Genomic DNA, 14,205 nt, shown 5'->3' with positions numbered 1-14,205 from the left:
GGCCTGGAAACATTCTCGCAGTGAAATTAGAGAATCGGTCAACACACTGGCTATAGGCCATGTATAAGGCACAGTAGCTTCTCAGCATTAGAAACAGAGAAACCACTTGTATTAACTAATTGAAAGGAAGCTATTATGTTGGAGATTATAGACCTATGCTGGAAAATCAAAAGCAGACACTACTTCTCACCTAAGACCCCAAAGAGAACAGCAGTATAAACATACACATCCACCTTATTTTTAAAGTGTTTGAATGAAGTCATGCAAGGGCAACTTAGTGCTTGTGAGAAAACCCCAAGAAAATAAGACAAGTCTTATAACCTCAGTTTTTCAAAAGACACGAATTTAGGATGTGTTTCCACATTCCTCCCATGTGTATCAGATAGGAACAAGTTTAGAGACTATGCATTACAACTGGCTGCCATGTTTAGACGTCTGTATGGAAATGTCTCTTGCCATATGTAGCTTGTCCTTGAGACTGTACACTCTACTCAATAAAACCTTAAATTCTTAAGAGTATAAATTGTTGCTCTAAGTTGGCCATTACAATAAGATGTTAGTCCACCTCATTTTTAGGCTCCATTCTTTTTCAAGCACCAACTGCAGTGGTAAACACAGCAAGACACCCAAAAGGAAGCAGGACTCAACCATGCCAGGACTCGCTCAGAGTGATTTTAGCTTCTGGTTCCAAAGGCTGTGGAATGACACACCTCACCCCAAAAGGATGCAACGAGGCCCTAGAGCACTACCTCAACACTTCTAGCTCACAAACACACCAGGGATAATCTTAGATGATAGGCAGTGCAATCAGAGTAGTGGTACTGTTTCGTGAAAGAAAAGCTAAAGGGGTGTGTCATTCCAACAGTCTATGACTCCATCCTGGGACCTCAGAAAGACACGGTCCAGAAAAGTCTGTTCTCTATTACTACGGTAAAACACTAATAAGCACCTCGGGGAGGAAAGGATTCATCTGAATTATAGTTCCACGTTACAGTTCATCACTTAGTGCTATCAGAGCAGGTGCTCAGGGCTGGAAACTGAACCACTGCCTGTGCTGTCCCTGAGGAAACACTTCCCAGGTCTCACCGCTACAGTGCCGGCCCGCCTTCTGTTCATTAGTTGATTCTTCAGCCCCAGCTAACCAGCACTGACTGTTCCAGAAAAACAAGTTTCACTTCAGTGGTACTGTTTCTTGTTATTCACAGACAATTCTTCAGCTGTGCAGAAACCTCACATTCTTAATTCAAATGTATTACAAAATGACCCAGTCTTTCTAAACCAAAGTTACCATCTCCACAATCCTTTCCAAACCACATCAGGTCTATCACAGTAATAGCTCATGAATCTGGCACCAATTTTTTAAGTTGTTTCTCTATGGCTGATAAACACTGAAAAAGCACCTCGGGGAGGAAAGGTTTTATTTGGTTTACACTTCCACACTGTGATCCACACTGAGAGAAGCCAGGCAGGAATCTGGAAAGCAGTTCTCCAAATCCAAGTCCTATCCATGTTCTTGTGTGTACTTCAGGCATGTGTAAAACAAAAAACAAGCAAAACATAGGAGAAGGAATCTGGTTTATTTCTGGGAAATAGCAATACTTCGTCACATCTCACAATCTGCACGGGAAGGGAAAGTGTAGTAGAGACCATGGTGGACATTTGTCTCACTGTAGGGGAACAGAAATGGTAAGGACACCCAGCTAGATGGACAGGAATCAACAAGACAAGATCCCTCGTGCCTGGGGTAAGATTACAGGCAACAGCACTTGTGGTCTAAATTCACTTCCTCAAGGAGAGGTCTCCATGGAATGACCATGATTCCCAACGTGGCCAGAAAACCCATCAATCCCACTCATAGGGCAGATGATCAAAGGAGCTGCGCTCTTCCCTCCCGAGTAACTTAGGCTGAAGTAGGGCCGGACTGGCCCACAGAAGGTAGCATGAGAGAAAGTAAAGGTATGGCATCTCTCTGTCACATTGTAGAAGGAAACCTCACCAGCATCATAGTCCAAGAAAATCCCTACCCTCTGGAGAGGGGTCCGCAGGGGGAGCGCAGTCATTGGGGATGTAAGAGCCCAATATTCTTTCCCATACCACAATGACACTGCCCAGAATCCATTCTGGGGGGCTGAGGTCACCCCACCTTTTCTGCACACTGAGTCTTCACAGACACCTATTGTCCACTTGGCTTTATCTCCCACCTCTACCTCCCAGTAATGTCTCCCAGCGATGAAACACGGAGAGCCCAAGACACAGGGAAACAGATTGAACCGCTCAGGGTTGTCTGGAAGATCCTGCTGGAGGTAACTGTACCGTACTTGCCGAAGATTATCGGAAAGAATCAGGCTGGGGTAGGCTGTGTCTGGGTCCAGGGTCACATCAACTGTAGAAATAAGAGAAAGGTCAGCTGAAACCCACAAGAGCCCACTCAAAACCACCTGCCATTTCATCCACTTCCCAGAACGCAGTAACAGATGCCTACCAGAGGCTGTACTCATAGTATGACCAAACGCATCGTGAACTGCATATTTAAAAACTCACTGTTGGAACCAAGCATGGTGGCACACATGAGACCGAGGCAAGAACACCTTCAGGAGTTCCAGACCAGCCTATGGTGCATGGCCAGTGTCATACAGCAAGACCTTGTCTTAGACCTAAAAGTTTATTGTCAGATTAGCTGACTGCCTGTGTGGATAACAATGAAAATTCATTTTCTCCCATCTAAGGACCAATCTCCTTCATAAACTACATTTAAAGCTTCTTTGTCTAATTCCTGAATTTGAAAACTTTGGTGGCCATCAGCTTAGGTAAAGTTTGATATATCACCTTACAAATCATTCTTGTATCTCTTCTGAGACCTTGCCTTGAACATCCACTCTATTCAAGTTTCCCCTTTATCTTGAGACAGAATCTATGCAGACTAACTGTGTACTTAAAAAACAAAAAGGCCTTAAACTCCCGACCTCAGGTTCTCAAGTACTGGGCTTCCTCTAGCTGTATAACTGCAACTAAAGGATTCAAACCAAGGCAGACTCAAAGCACTTCTAACAGTGGTTAGGCATAGGGCTTTTAACCCTTTCTCCAACATAGTTTGTCTTCTAGCACCTACCTGAGTATAACTGAGCCTCTCTCAACTCTGAAAGAGAAGAGAAGAGAAGAGAAGTTACCGACCCCATGTCTTTTTAGGACACATGTTAAATAAGTGCAACTGGTTGAGAAGACCTCATAAAGCAGTGGAATCCACTGGCACTTGAGAACTGGTGTCAGCTGGGTGCTCATTTCTCCATTCCACATTACGACTCCACATCTGCTTATCTGCTCTTTTAAAAAGACAGTGTTCCTATGTAACTCAGGCTGACCTGAAACTCACTCTATGGCCCAGGCTGGCTTCACCCAGGGCAGCCATTGCCAATCAGCTGTAAAGTACGAGGTTTACAGGCATGCACCACTATGCTTTGCACATGCAAGGATTTTTAGGGTCAGGGTTTGGGAACCTTGGCTATACAGATAACATGTGTGATCTTTGTAAAACATGGTATCAGACTGAGCCAAGAACAAGAGTTCCACCCTCCAGAGAGCCACTGGATTCTGCAAAGGCAAAAAGTTCAAATGCATGACATATACGTATATAACTCTTAACTTGTACGAACCATCTTTGCTGGAGGCTGGGTGGCTCAAATGACACCCACTGCCATCATTAATTTATGTGGGATTTCTAGCTGGCCAAGGATTTCACACAAGTCTTTGAAGTGGCAAAGGAAGAGGAAGAGAAATAGACAAGAATCAGATCAAGGAAAGCCACTTCTGGTTACTAGCCACCGAACTAAATGCAGCCGTGGAGTATGGGTGTGGTGCCACACTGTAGCCCCAGAGGCTGAAGGTCTGAGGCAGGAGACGTGTGAGGACGACTAGAGCAATGATGTCAAGTAGGGAAGCATATGGATGACGTATGTGTGGTATCACAAATCTCACACACATGGAGCCTCTCCTTACACCTTTATGTAGGTTCCAAGTACCAGACGCAGGTGGACAGGTTTGCCTGGTAAGTGACTACACTTACTGAGCCATCCTGCTGACCCCCTAGACTCTCCACTCAGCTTCTTCCCAAGAAACTTGAAATGTCAAGAGCTCAGTAATTAGGTAAATTTACCTTGGATTTTCTCCATATCTGACTGCATTTTTTCTATTAAAAAAAAAAAAAAGAGATTCAGTTAATATTACTCTTGTTAGAAAAATGCATCCTCAGATGACAATGATACCCACACATTCAGAATAAATCCACTCCTCATATTACCTGTGAATTGTTTCAGACTTTCTGTCAAAAACAGACATTTTTGGGCAAAAATATGGATTTTCTCTTGTAGATCTGGTGGTGTGATCCAGGGCTCAGGGATCCTGATTCTTTCAGCCCTAAAATAAAGCAGCAAATGTATAGATAGTAACTACATTCTTCCCCTCAACGACCCTGAGGACTAGGGAGACCCGGTCCTAACTAGCCTGTGCAATACTAGCAGGCAGTCTTTACAACTATTGACCACAGATTTACAACTTTCCTCTAAACTACAGGGAGAGATGGCCTTACTCGTTCCCATCTCTCCAAAGAGCAAGTCTTCAGTGGGTATGCTGGCGCCTCCCTGCAACATCAACTCAGGAGGCTACTTACTTAGATATTGTCCCAAAACTTCCAGAACAAAGGAAACAGAAAAGCAAGTCTTCAAGATTAAAATGAATTAAAAGGCTGCCCTTGGCAGGAAGCAAAGTTTTCACAACAAAAGCCATTACTTATGGTGGGTAATTACCTGGAATATTCAGGCTCTCTAACAGGGAGAACACCATCTTTAGACAGAGCGACACTGTGAGGAGTAAGACAATGTCCTAACCACTCAAATGGAGTGCACAGCCAAGATTTGCTTCCTCCCATCTTCCACACACTGTAGCTCATGGCTGGCCAACCTGTGACCTTATGACGGAGTTGCATGAGAAATTAAAAAACATCTCATGGAACAGGATCAGGGAGGAAGCACCTAAAGTATCCCCCAAACCTACACTGCAGACAAAGAACCAATTCCCTGACCCACACAAGCTATCCTGTTTTCTGTATTTTGTGGTGTGTGCTCATGGATCATGTGAGAACATGCACACATAAATAAATGATACAATAATTCTCCTTTAATCTACATAGACCTTTTGGGAAGTTTAGCTGCCAATACTTGTCTTGGTCTAAACAATGGCCACATTTTAGGGATCACATGGGAAGAAATCAGTCTTTGAAGATCACCAGAGCCACCATACTAGCTACAGAACTATTAGCTACACATTTATTATTTTAAAAAAAATTATGCTTAAACCTCATGTTGATAAAACTTTTGGCCTCAGAAGTCATACAGCCAAACCTGCTCTTTAAAGAAAAAGATTCGCAGATGGATGATGGTGATGTCTGCCTTTAATCCAGCACTCAGCAGGCCTGGTCTACAGACTGAGTTCCAGAGTGATGAGTGTGCCTGTGTGTGTGCCACGTATCTGAGGACACTAGCAAAGGGATCTCCTGGGTCTGGAATTACAGGCAGCTCACAGCTGGGCGCTGTGAAACACACTCCAGTCTGCACAAGAGCAGCAAGAGCTCTTGCTGCTGAGCTGTATTTCTGTGGTCACCAAACCAAGTCTTTACAAATTTCTAGGGTTTGAGACAGCGACCCCCACACAAGGTTGATGGCCTGCCATATGAACCCTGTATGAAAGCCAGAAAAGCCAGAAAAGCGAGGGGGATACGGATTAGCAGCAGATGCATTCCTGGCTGCAGAAGAGGAAAAACAAAACAAAGCAGGGAAACTGGGCACGCGAGCCGATACCTGTAACTTCAGTGTAAGAAGCCTGGGCAGGAAGATCCGAACCCAAGACCAGTCTATTACAAAACACCCTCCTCCAGCAGACACAAGTCCCACTCTCATGGGCACATGACTGGAAATGCTACAACTCCCAAGTCCTCTCCATCCTAGCAGCTATGAGGACCCTTTCTCCTCTTTCCATTTCTGATGCACTCAAACGCAGGCCATGCCACTGAACTACGCTCACTTTCCCTGTGATGGTGCAGTAGAGAAATGACTAGAGCTGGAATCCATGACCCATCAGCCAACTAAGCTGGTTCTGCCTACCTTAGGCCTTATATGCCCTATTATATTAAGGAGTAAGACAAAATGGGAAGGGAAGACTGAAATTCGCAGGATGCAAGAGTCATAGTCTGCTCTTGTCAAGCTCTGGAGGTGTGCACACCCAAACCATACACCCTCACAGAGAACTCTAACACCAACACCAAATTGTCAAAAAGTTCCAAAGAGGCTTTTTTGAGACAGTGTTTATGGTTTCTCTAAAACTCACTACATAGACCAGGGTGGCCCCAAATTCCTACAAAATGGGATTAAAGGCATACTCCATCAGGTTCAATCATGTTCTGAAGTTCCACCGAGGACCTACGGTCCCTTTAGCTTTGTGAAGACTCCATTCCGGTACAGACTCAGTAAGCCATGTCATTCTCAGGTGCTAGAATCTAACAGGGACTTACAGATATGACCAGACAGTCTTAGTTTACATCACAAGGACAGGAAACTGTACCTGCTCAGTGTGTCTCCAATGTCCTGCAAGAAAAAAGAAAAGGAAAACCATGAGATGATGTGCATTATTTGAGTTTTCTTCCAAATGTTCACTGGAAACCCAGCTCTGGGCCCGGGCTCATCCTCTTAGGGCCACTACAGACAAGATTAACTAGGACATAATTCAATCTCGAGGACCTAGAATCAGGCAGAGGAAGTGAGGATTCACTAACTCAGGCATCTTACTTTGGGTCTCTGCTGCCTGCATGCACAGTACAAAGTGAGGTAACCACAAACAGAACAGCCGTCCGTGCTTGCAACAAACTCCTGCTTACCTTCTCCATTTAGTACCCTTACTATTGTATGTACCTAATTCCCAATGTCTTTCCCTTCCTGACCTATCTCATTTGCCCTATGATTGTTTCCTTTGTAAAACTAGCTCATAATATGTTATACTCTAACCCTTTCCCCACTACAAAGTGCCACACACTGCTATCATCTTAAAATTTAATCAGTGGCCCTCCTGGAGCTGAAGTGTAGGCAGCTGTGAACCAGCTGATCTGAGTGCTAAGAACTGAACATGTCTCCTAGAAGAGCAAGAAACAGTTAACCACTGAGCTGTAGTTCTAGCCCCATACACAGTTTACATTTGGCTTTTTTCCACTTAGTCATGTAATTTAGAAACCACCCACTAGTTTATAGGTCCGAGACAGGACATTACTATGCCTAGCCCCGGCTGGCGTAACACTGGCTATGCAGACCAGGCTAGACTCAATCCTGCACTACTTCAGGCCTCTAGTAGTTACCCGTCTTTTAGAAGTTGCATAGTATTCTGTGGGGTGAGTGTAGGTTTGGAAGTTAGATTGTTTCCAACATCACAATCTCCCTCCCTCACCCCCCCCACATGGGGGGGGGCAATATTGAAGCAACCATTCTGATATCTAGTTTTGTACTCCATCTGACAATTTGATTACTATCAGCATTCTTATCTAATAACACCCACTTAGCTCTTCTATCTGAAAAGGGACACAGTGTAATTGTAGTTGGGTACCCTTTAGAAAATGCTGGTGTATTTGCTTACATTCAAGGGCCAATTTTATGTCCCCTGCTTTGCCCATTTTCTCACAGAATATCCTTTCAACTTTTTTCTTCCTCAGACAAGGTCTCATGTGGCCCAGTAAGGCTTAAACTCGTGATCTTACTTCTACTTCCCAAGCCACACGGCTGCTCTGTGGCTTGGCTCAGCCTTGAACTCATAGCAACTCAGAGTCAGCCTCATAAATACCACCTCACCAGGTCCTGCCTCCAATTCTTATGACAATGTTGTCTCTTACCTAATTCACTCGGTTAAACATTCCAATGGTTTTAAACAGTGAGCAACAGCTTGCAACTTTAGCACTTGGGAAATGAGGTAGAAGCTCAAGGCCCACCTGGGTGGGTTATGTGAGATTCCTTGTCACAGAATGAAATAGAGGTTGGTAATGTGCATTCTGCCTTTTTTCTGACCTCTGCAGTTTGCTTTCCCAAAGACCTAAAACTAGGAGCCCTGGATAGCCAGACCTTTCTCCTGATTGGATCTTTGCACACCCCAACCGTCCAGCTTCAATTTCATGATTCATAGTAATTAATATTCTCACATGTTGAGTAGAGTGGTGTTGGCATAAAACTGTCGTGCTTGAGGTCAAAGCAGGGATATGCAAGTTTGAGGTCAGCTTAGGCAACACAGCAAACCTTTGTCTCAAACACACACTAATACAAAACCCCATTATAATTCCCCCAAACACACTGGATGTAGCAAATTTGTAAGTTCAAGGACAGCCAGGGATACACTATGAAACCTTATCTAAAACAAAGGAGTATTTACTTACAATACAATATCATAAAGCTATAAAAAGAAATCAGGTAGTAGTTTATACTGTGGATGAAAACTGAAAAAATTAAGGTGATTAAAACAGAACCCACATAAAGTGAAAGGAGAGACTGATTCCAAACAGCTAGCTGTCCTGACCTCCACACGTGCACAAATCCCTACCATCACACCCACAGCAACCTGTCAATTACCATCAATCCTATCCTGCCTCACAGGACAGAGGCTTCCCCAGACACAGCTGTTTCTTCCCACAGAAGACCTGCTCAAAGCAAACTGCTATTCCATTCCCAGTCCCTTAAGCACTCCCTCCAGATGAAGGTACAGCCATGTCCTCATGTCAAGTCTTCTCCATCACCACCCTACTGTCCTCTACCCTGTCACTTCCCATTCACTCCACCTGGTTCACATCCAGCTCCAACAAGGTGACCAGTTTTAAACCAAACAGTTTTGGCTCTGGTATTGTTTAGCATCAACCACATTAAGACTGTAATCTACTCTTATCACCCTGGTCACGACTCACAGGTCAATAGTCCCCCTTTCTAACCCTCCCTTCTCTCTCTAACATTATCAAGGCTTAAGTCACCTTCCCTTATCTTGTGAAAACAGGTTAGTAAGCTTCTTCTTTAAGAGTTAGATGACAAACACGTTAGGTTTCATAATCTACACAATCACTACTGCTGATACAATGGAAAAGCAGTAACATGCCATATGCATTAATACACATGATTATGTATGATGAAAACATCTAATCTCAGCTTCATATAATTCCACCTCGATAAAAAACATTCTCACCTTTCCCAACCATCTTAATAACCATTTACTTATTGTCTAAATTTCAAACTAAACACAACCCAGGAAAGCTTTCGCCTATCACTTAATTCCTGTGTCCATCACAGGACTTAAACCAATGTGAGCTAAGACAGGAAGGCAGGCAGCAGCTCATCTCCTGTGGTCTTGCCCTGGGATGGCATTTGGCTTCCTCAGGGTAACTGCACCTGGTCTGCACTCCGTCTTTGGCTGTGGTTAAATGCATGTGTATATTAAAATTACTGGATGATAAAAAGGTCTTGAATGACACGCTTTGTTACACAATCTATTCTGAGCAAATGAGATTAAAAGTCCAAGGACTAAGTTTTTATTTGTCTTTTTTCCATGACACAATGCAACTTAAGAACTTAATTGTCAAGCACACTTCTAGTATACAGATTTTCCTTCCAAAATGCTTAACCCTCCAGCATTTAAAAAGGACACAGGGTGTCGTGAATGCTGCTCTGCAGTGCTCTCCTGGGTTACCTGCAAGAGCTCCCTCGTTGGCTGCTGCTGCTTCTCCTCCAGCTGGGCAATCAGGCCACTGAGGTGGGAGATGTTACAGGAGAACTGAGTGATAGCACCATTGATGCTGTTATAGATGGCCAAGTCTAGCTCTTCAAGGCGAGCCAACAGGCGGTACTCATGTTCCTTCAAAGAGTGATACAGCTGCTCAAACTCCCAAACAATCTTCTCTCTCTCCATCTGGGTCAGGCTCTGTAAACAAAGGTAAGAACAGGAAAGGCTCACTGCTATAACCCTTCAAATAATCCCCATGACTTAACCCCAAGATCGCATCATTTCAAATTATACGGTTATACGGTAAGAGACACGACACTCACCCACTCACTTTACAGTATTTACACACCAGACACACAACCATGAACTGAGTTACTTCAAATGTTAATAAACATCTCTAATCTTAAGGGACTCGGTCAAACCAGAGGCAGGTTCATGCACACTGTGGATGGGTAAAGACGGTAAGAGAAATTCAACACAACAGTCTTCCTGAAATTCATAAGCATGAACTAGATGGGCTTTCTAGGCCGAGCAAATGGCAGACAATACAGTGGGGAGAGAAGACATTGCTCTACGCCAACATCTTGCCTGGCAGACTGAGTCATGAAGCACTGTCATTCTGAAGTGGCAAGGTTAGGTGTCTGCTCTGTGGATGTGACCTGTTATGATCAATCACAAGTTTCCTGGATTTATTTACTTGGTCTCAGTAATTCATGCCCTGATTTTTTGGAGGGTGCTTAGGGGCTCCTCTGCACACAATATTTCTATTGCAGCTATGGGAAGACTAGAACTTCAAGGTCATCCTTAACGACATAAGACCTCATTTCAAAAACCCAGAGATTGTAAACAGAGTATGGCAGTGCATACCAGTAATCCCAGTACTTGGGAAGACTAAGGCAGGAACATGGAGAATTGAAGACGTTCCTGGGCTATGTAGTTAAAACTATTTCTAAATAAACAAATGGTCAGAAAAATGGCTCTAGAGCAGTCAAGAAAGATTTTACTTAAATCTAGCCATTTATGTATTACACAAGGCTGCTTTTGAGATGTAGTAACTGAGGTGTTGTGATCCTACTTGTGTAAACTAACAAAGCTAAAGACACTTACTACCCTTCTCAGGAAGTTTGCTAAAATCTGACCTGAACAACTGCTCCAAGAGCCCCCTACACATAGCTCTTTTAAACTGGATAAGTCCGTCAAAGACATGAAGCATACAATATAATCTTAGACAAAACTCAGGCTGGAAATCAATTTACTCAGAGTATCCATCCCTGCAAACCACTTAGAAACCTTGGCTCACTTCCCCACTGTGACTTAGCCCAACGCAAACTATCTACCAAGGGAACAGGGCAGCAATGGCTGCTGGAGACCCACAGGTTTCATCTGCCCTCTCTATTCCAACACACACACCAAAAAAAAAAAAACAAACAAACAAAAAAAAACAAAACAAAACAACAACAACAAAAAAAAAACCAAAGCCCAGAGAGACCGTATCACTCTATTTAAACTGGCTAGCCCAGGATTCTGGAATTCTAGGGGCTGTCTCTGGACAACCTCCCAAAGCCGATATAGTGCATGTCTAAATTCAGTCTACACAAGATCACTCCGAAATTTCCTCATCCCTTTTTCAAGCAAGAGGTGTCAAGACCCCACTCATACATGCAGGTGGCATGACAGAGACCACAGCGTTGCTCTGCTTACAAGTTTTTCACTACACCCTTTCCAGGGCTGAGTATCCTCAGGGATTATCAGACAGTAGCTCAGAGGCTGGAGATTGGACCCTTACCAAGAGTTCAGCTCGTGCCTGCTCCCCCTGTGCCCGCCTTCTCTTCTTCAAATCCTTCACTCTTCTTAGGTGGTCCAGCCGATTCTGGATTTGCTCCTGAAGAAAGTAAATAGTTGGCCAGTTCAAGATTTTGCAGATCTTAGCATCAGAGCAGTTACTCTGCCTATCACACAGGGACCTAAACTACAGATGCCAAGGCCTGGCTGGACTCTGTCCTCAGACCATGCCATTCCTGGGAAGAGCCCAAAGCACAGGGGCTAGCACAGCTGTTCAGGCCACCCACCAGTTCCTAGAAGCATTCAGCATAGGTTATGAGACATCTGGGTAAGAAGGCTCAAAAAGTAAGCTATTCCTTGGAGTAAATACAGAAAAAAAAAAAGGATTTATTTTCCTCATGCACAGAATCGATCAATGAAATGATACAGTTTTGTAAACGTGACTGACATTGAATGAACTCACAAACAAATATAACTCTATTGGTATATACCCTGCAGCCCTCAAAATTGACTCATTTACCACCCCAGAGCTACTTCATAGGTAACATTTTCGCATTCCTGTGTAGCTGTACCAGTCTTTATTCAACATTCCACAAAGGTCCCGTGAGTTCACTTCCTCTTCATAGTAACAGTCATCTCCCGAGTCTGAGAGCGGCTAAAAATTTACTCAAGCAGTAAAGGGCTCTCCGTTCATTTCCATTTGGTTCTAAAACAGGTTACAGGGAAGTGCTGGGGACCCAGATTAAGTGATAGGCATCGCTCGACGTGAATTCAGCCAGCCCACGGTGACCGGGCGGCTATCCTGGGCCAGAGCGAGTTCGAGGTGTTCAAGGCCTACGGAAGTGGTCGCGGCTCCATGTGCATCTCCTTTGTCAGGGGAGGGAGGGTCTCCTCGCGCCGTCCCAGCCGCGGCTCGCGCAGAGGCAGTTAACAGGGGGCGCTCGGGGGAGGGGTGGGGGTGGGGACGCCCGTGGCCTCGCCAGCCGACTGGGAGGAAATGACGGCGGTGGGCCCCACGTCCGGCTCGCCATTTTCTCGGCCGCAAACCAGGAAGCCCCCGGCTCGCCCCTTTGTCCGCCGGCCCGGCCCTACCTTGAAGCCCTCCACAGCCTCCTCCAGCGGCAGCACGCTGTGGCCACGGTGCTCGCGCGAGCGGTCGCACACCACGCAGATGGGCATCTGGTCCTGCTCGCAGTACAGCTTCAGGGGCTCGCGGTGCTTCTCGCACACGCCCATCTCGCCGCCCGGCCCGGACGGCCGCTCGGTGCGCAGCTGCTTCACCAGCTGGGTCACGTTGGCCAGGTGCCGGTTGGGCCGCATGTGGCGCTGCGGGAAGGTCTCCCGGCACTGCGGGCACGACACGTTAGTCTCCGCGGCGCCCCAGCAGCGGGCCAGGCACGCGCAACAGATGTTGTGGCCGCAGTCGAGCATCATGGGCTCCGCAAAGTACTGAAGACACACGGGGCACGTGGTCTCCTGCTGCAGGCTCTCGGCCACGCTCCCGGAGGCCATGGCGCGGGCCGGCTGGGCCGCAGGGCATGAGCCCGGAGCCGAGCTCTGGCGGAGCCCGGCGCGCCCGCTCCGCTTCTCAGCTCCGGAGCGGGGCGGGGCCTCGGGCGCCGGGATCCCAGACGCGCGCGGAGCTCGCGGCAGGCCAGACCCGTCCCCGCACGGCTGCACCTCACGGGCGGAGACGGAAGGCCTGGGCCCCAGAGCCTGGCCGAGAGCCGAGCAGAGGGGTGTCGGGAACCGGGCGCCGCGGGCTGGCTCACCGGGCAACGTGGCGGCGTAGGAAGGGGTCCCGCGGCCGCGCAGACTCCTCAGGGCCGAGCGGAAGAGGTGGGCCGGGGGCGGGGCCTGGCTTCCCGCGCCGCTCTCCTCTGGGAAGGGAAGGCCGGTTTCCTCGGCGCAGTCCTGGAGACCCGGTTGCCCCCAGCCCGGGAGTCGGCGGTGGCTGCTCTGTGCCGGGGGAGCAGGGTGTCCCTGGCAGTGGGGCCGGGACGCTCCAAGCTCCTGTGGATCTGCCGACCTTTGCTGGGTGTCTTCTTCGTGCCTAGGCCTGGGCTCCTTTAAAAGTAAGGCGGCCCTGCGTAAGTGCCGGAAAGGTGGGCGGGGCGACCAGCTAAGCCCCTCCCACCGCGAGGCTCCGAAACACGCCCAACTCCGGGCCACAGCATTCGCCAGGAACAGGTCTAATTACCAGCAACTTTTCTCAAGGGCAGAAACGGATAAGCCCAGTTCTGTTTCCACCCTAAAGTAAAGAGGGTTGTGATTCCGAGCCTCGTTTTCTTCTCGCGTGAAATGGGGATTGATAGACTCCAGACCGACCTTGACACCCACTGGAGTCCTCCCCCATCTCCCTAGCCTTCCCGCTACTAGGGAGCCATCCCACTGAGACCCCGCGTGTGAGCCCGTAACTTCTTAGCAGGCTCCCCTGGTGCCCAGTTTCTCACTTCCTCAAGTGAAGTAGCCAGACCAGACGTGCCAAAGGGCTACTCGACGACACACTTCTTCCCTGCCACCTGCTGAGGAACCAACCTGGCTGCGGGTTCCTAGGAGGCCTCGTTCTCAGAACACTGCCCCACCCCCAACCCCCCACCTCCGGCTGGCCCCTGTGGCGCTGGGACCAGAGACTATGGT

General features: G+C 47.0%; 1 protein-coding gene across 1 annotated transcript; it reads right to left on the bottom strand.

Moving 5' to 3' along the window:
* Window positions 1-1,580: 1,580 nt before the first annotated feature.
* On the bottom strand, window positions 1,581-13,612 carry TRIM27 (tripartite motif containing 27). Its single transcript, XM_080917956.1, has 8 exons — window positions 12,658-13,612; window positions 11,570-11,665; window positions 9,751-9,981; window positions 6,610-6,632; window positions 4,295-4,410; window positions 4,151-4,183; window positions 3,110-3,136; window positions 1,581-2,383 (listed from the first exon to the last, which is right to left on the bottom strand). Exons 1-8 carry the CDS (start codon window positions 13,075-13,077, stop codon window positions 1,788-1,790), a joined length of 1,542 nt encoding a protein of 513 aa, XP_080774082.1. The 5' UTR covers window positions 13,078-13,612; the 3' UTR covers window positions 1,581-1,787.
* Window positions 13,613-14,205: the final 593 nt, after the last annotated feature.

The sequence above is a fragment of the Micromys minutus genome (genome assembly GCF_963924665.1).
Source record: "Micromys minutus genome assembly, chromosome: 6".
In the NCBI taxonomy this organism is placed as follows: Eukaryota; Metazoa; Chordata; class Mammalia; order Rodentia; family Muridae; genus Micromys; species Micromys minutus.
The sequence above is the reverse complement of the archived record's forward strand: the minus strand, read 5'-3'. Positions and strand labels throughout refer to the sequence as shown.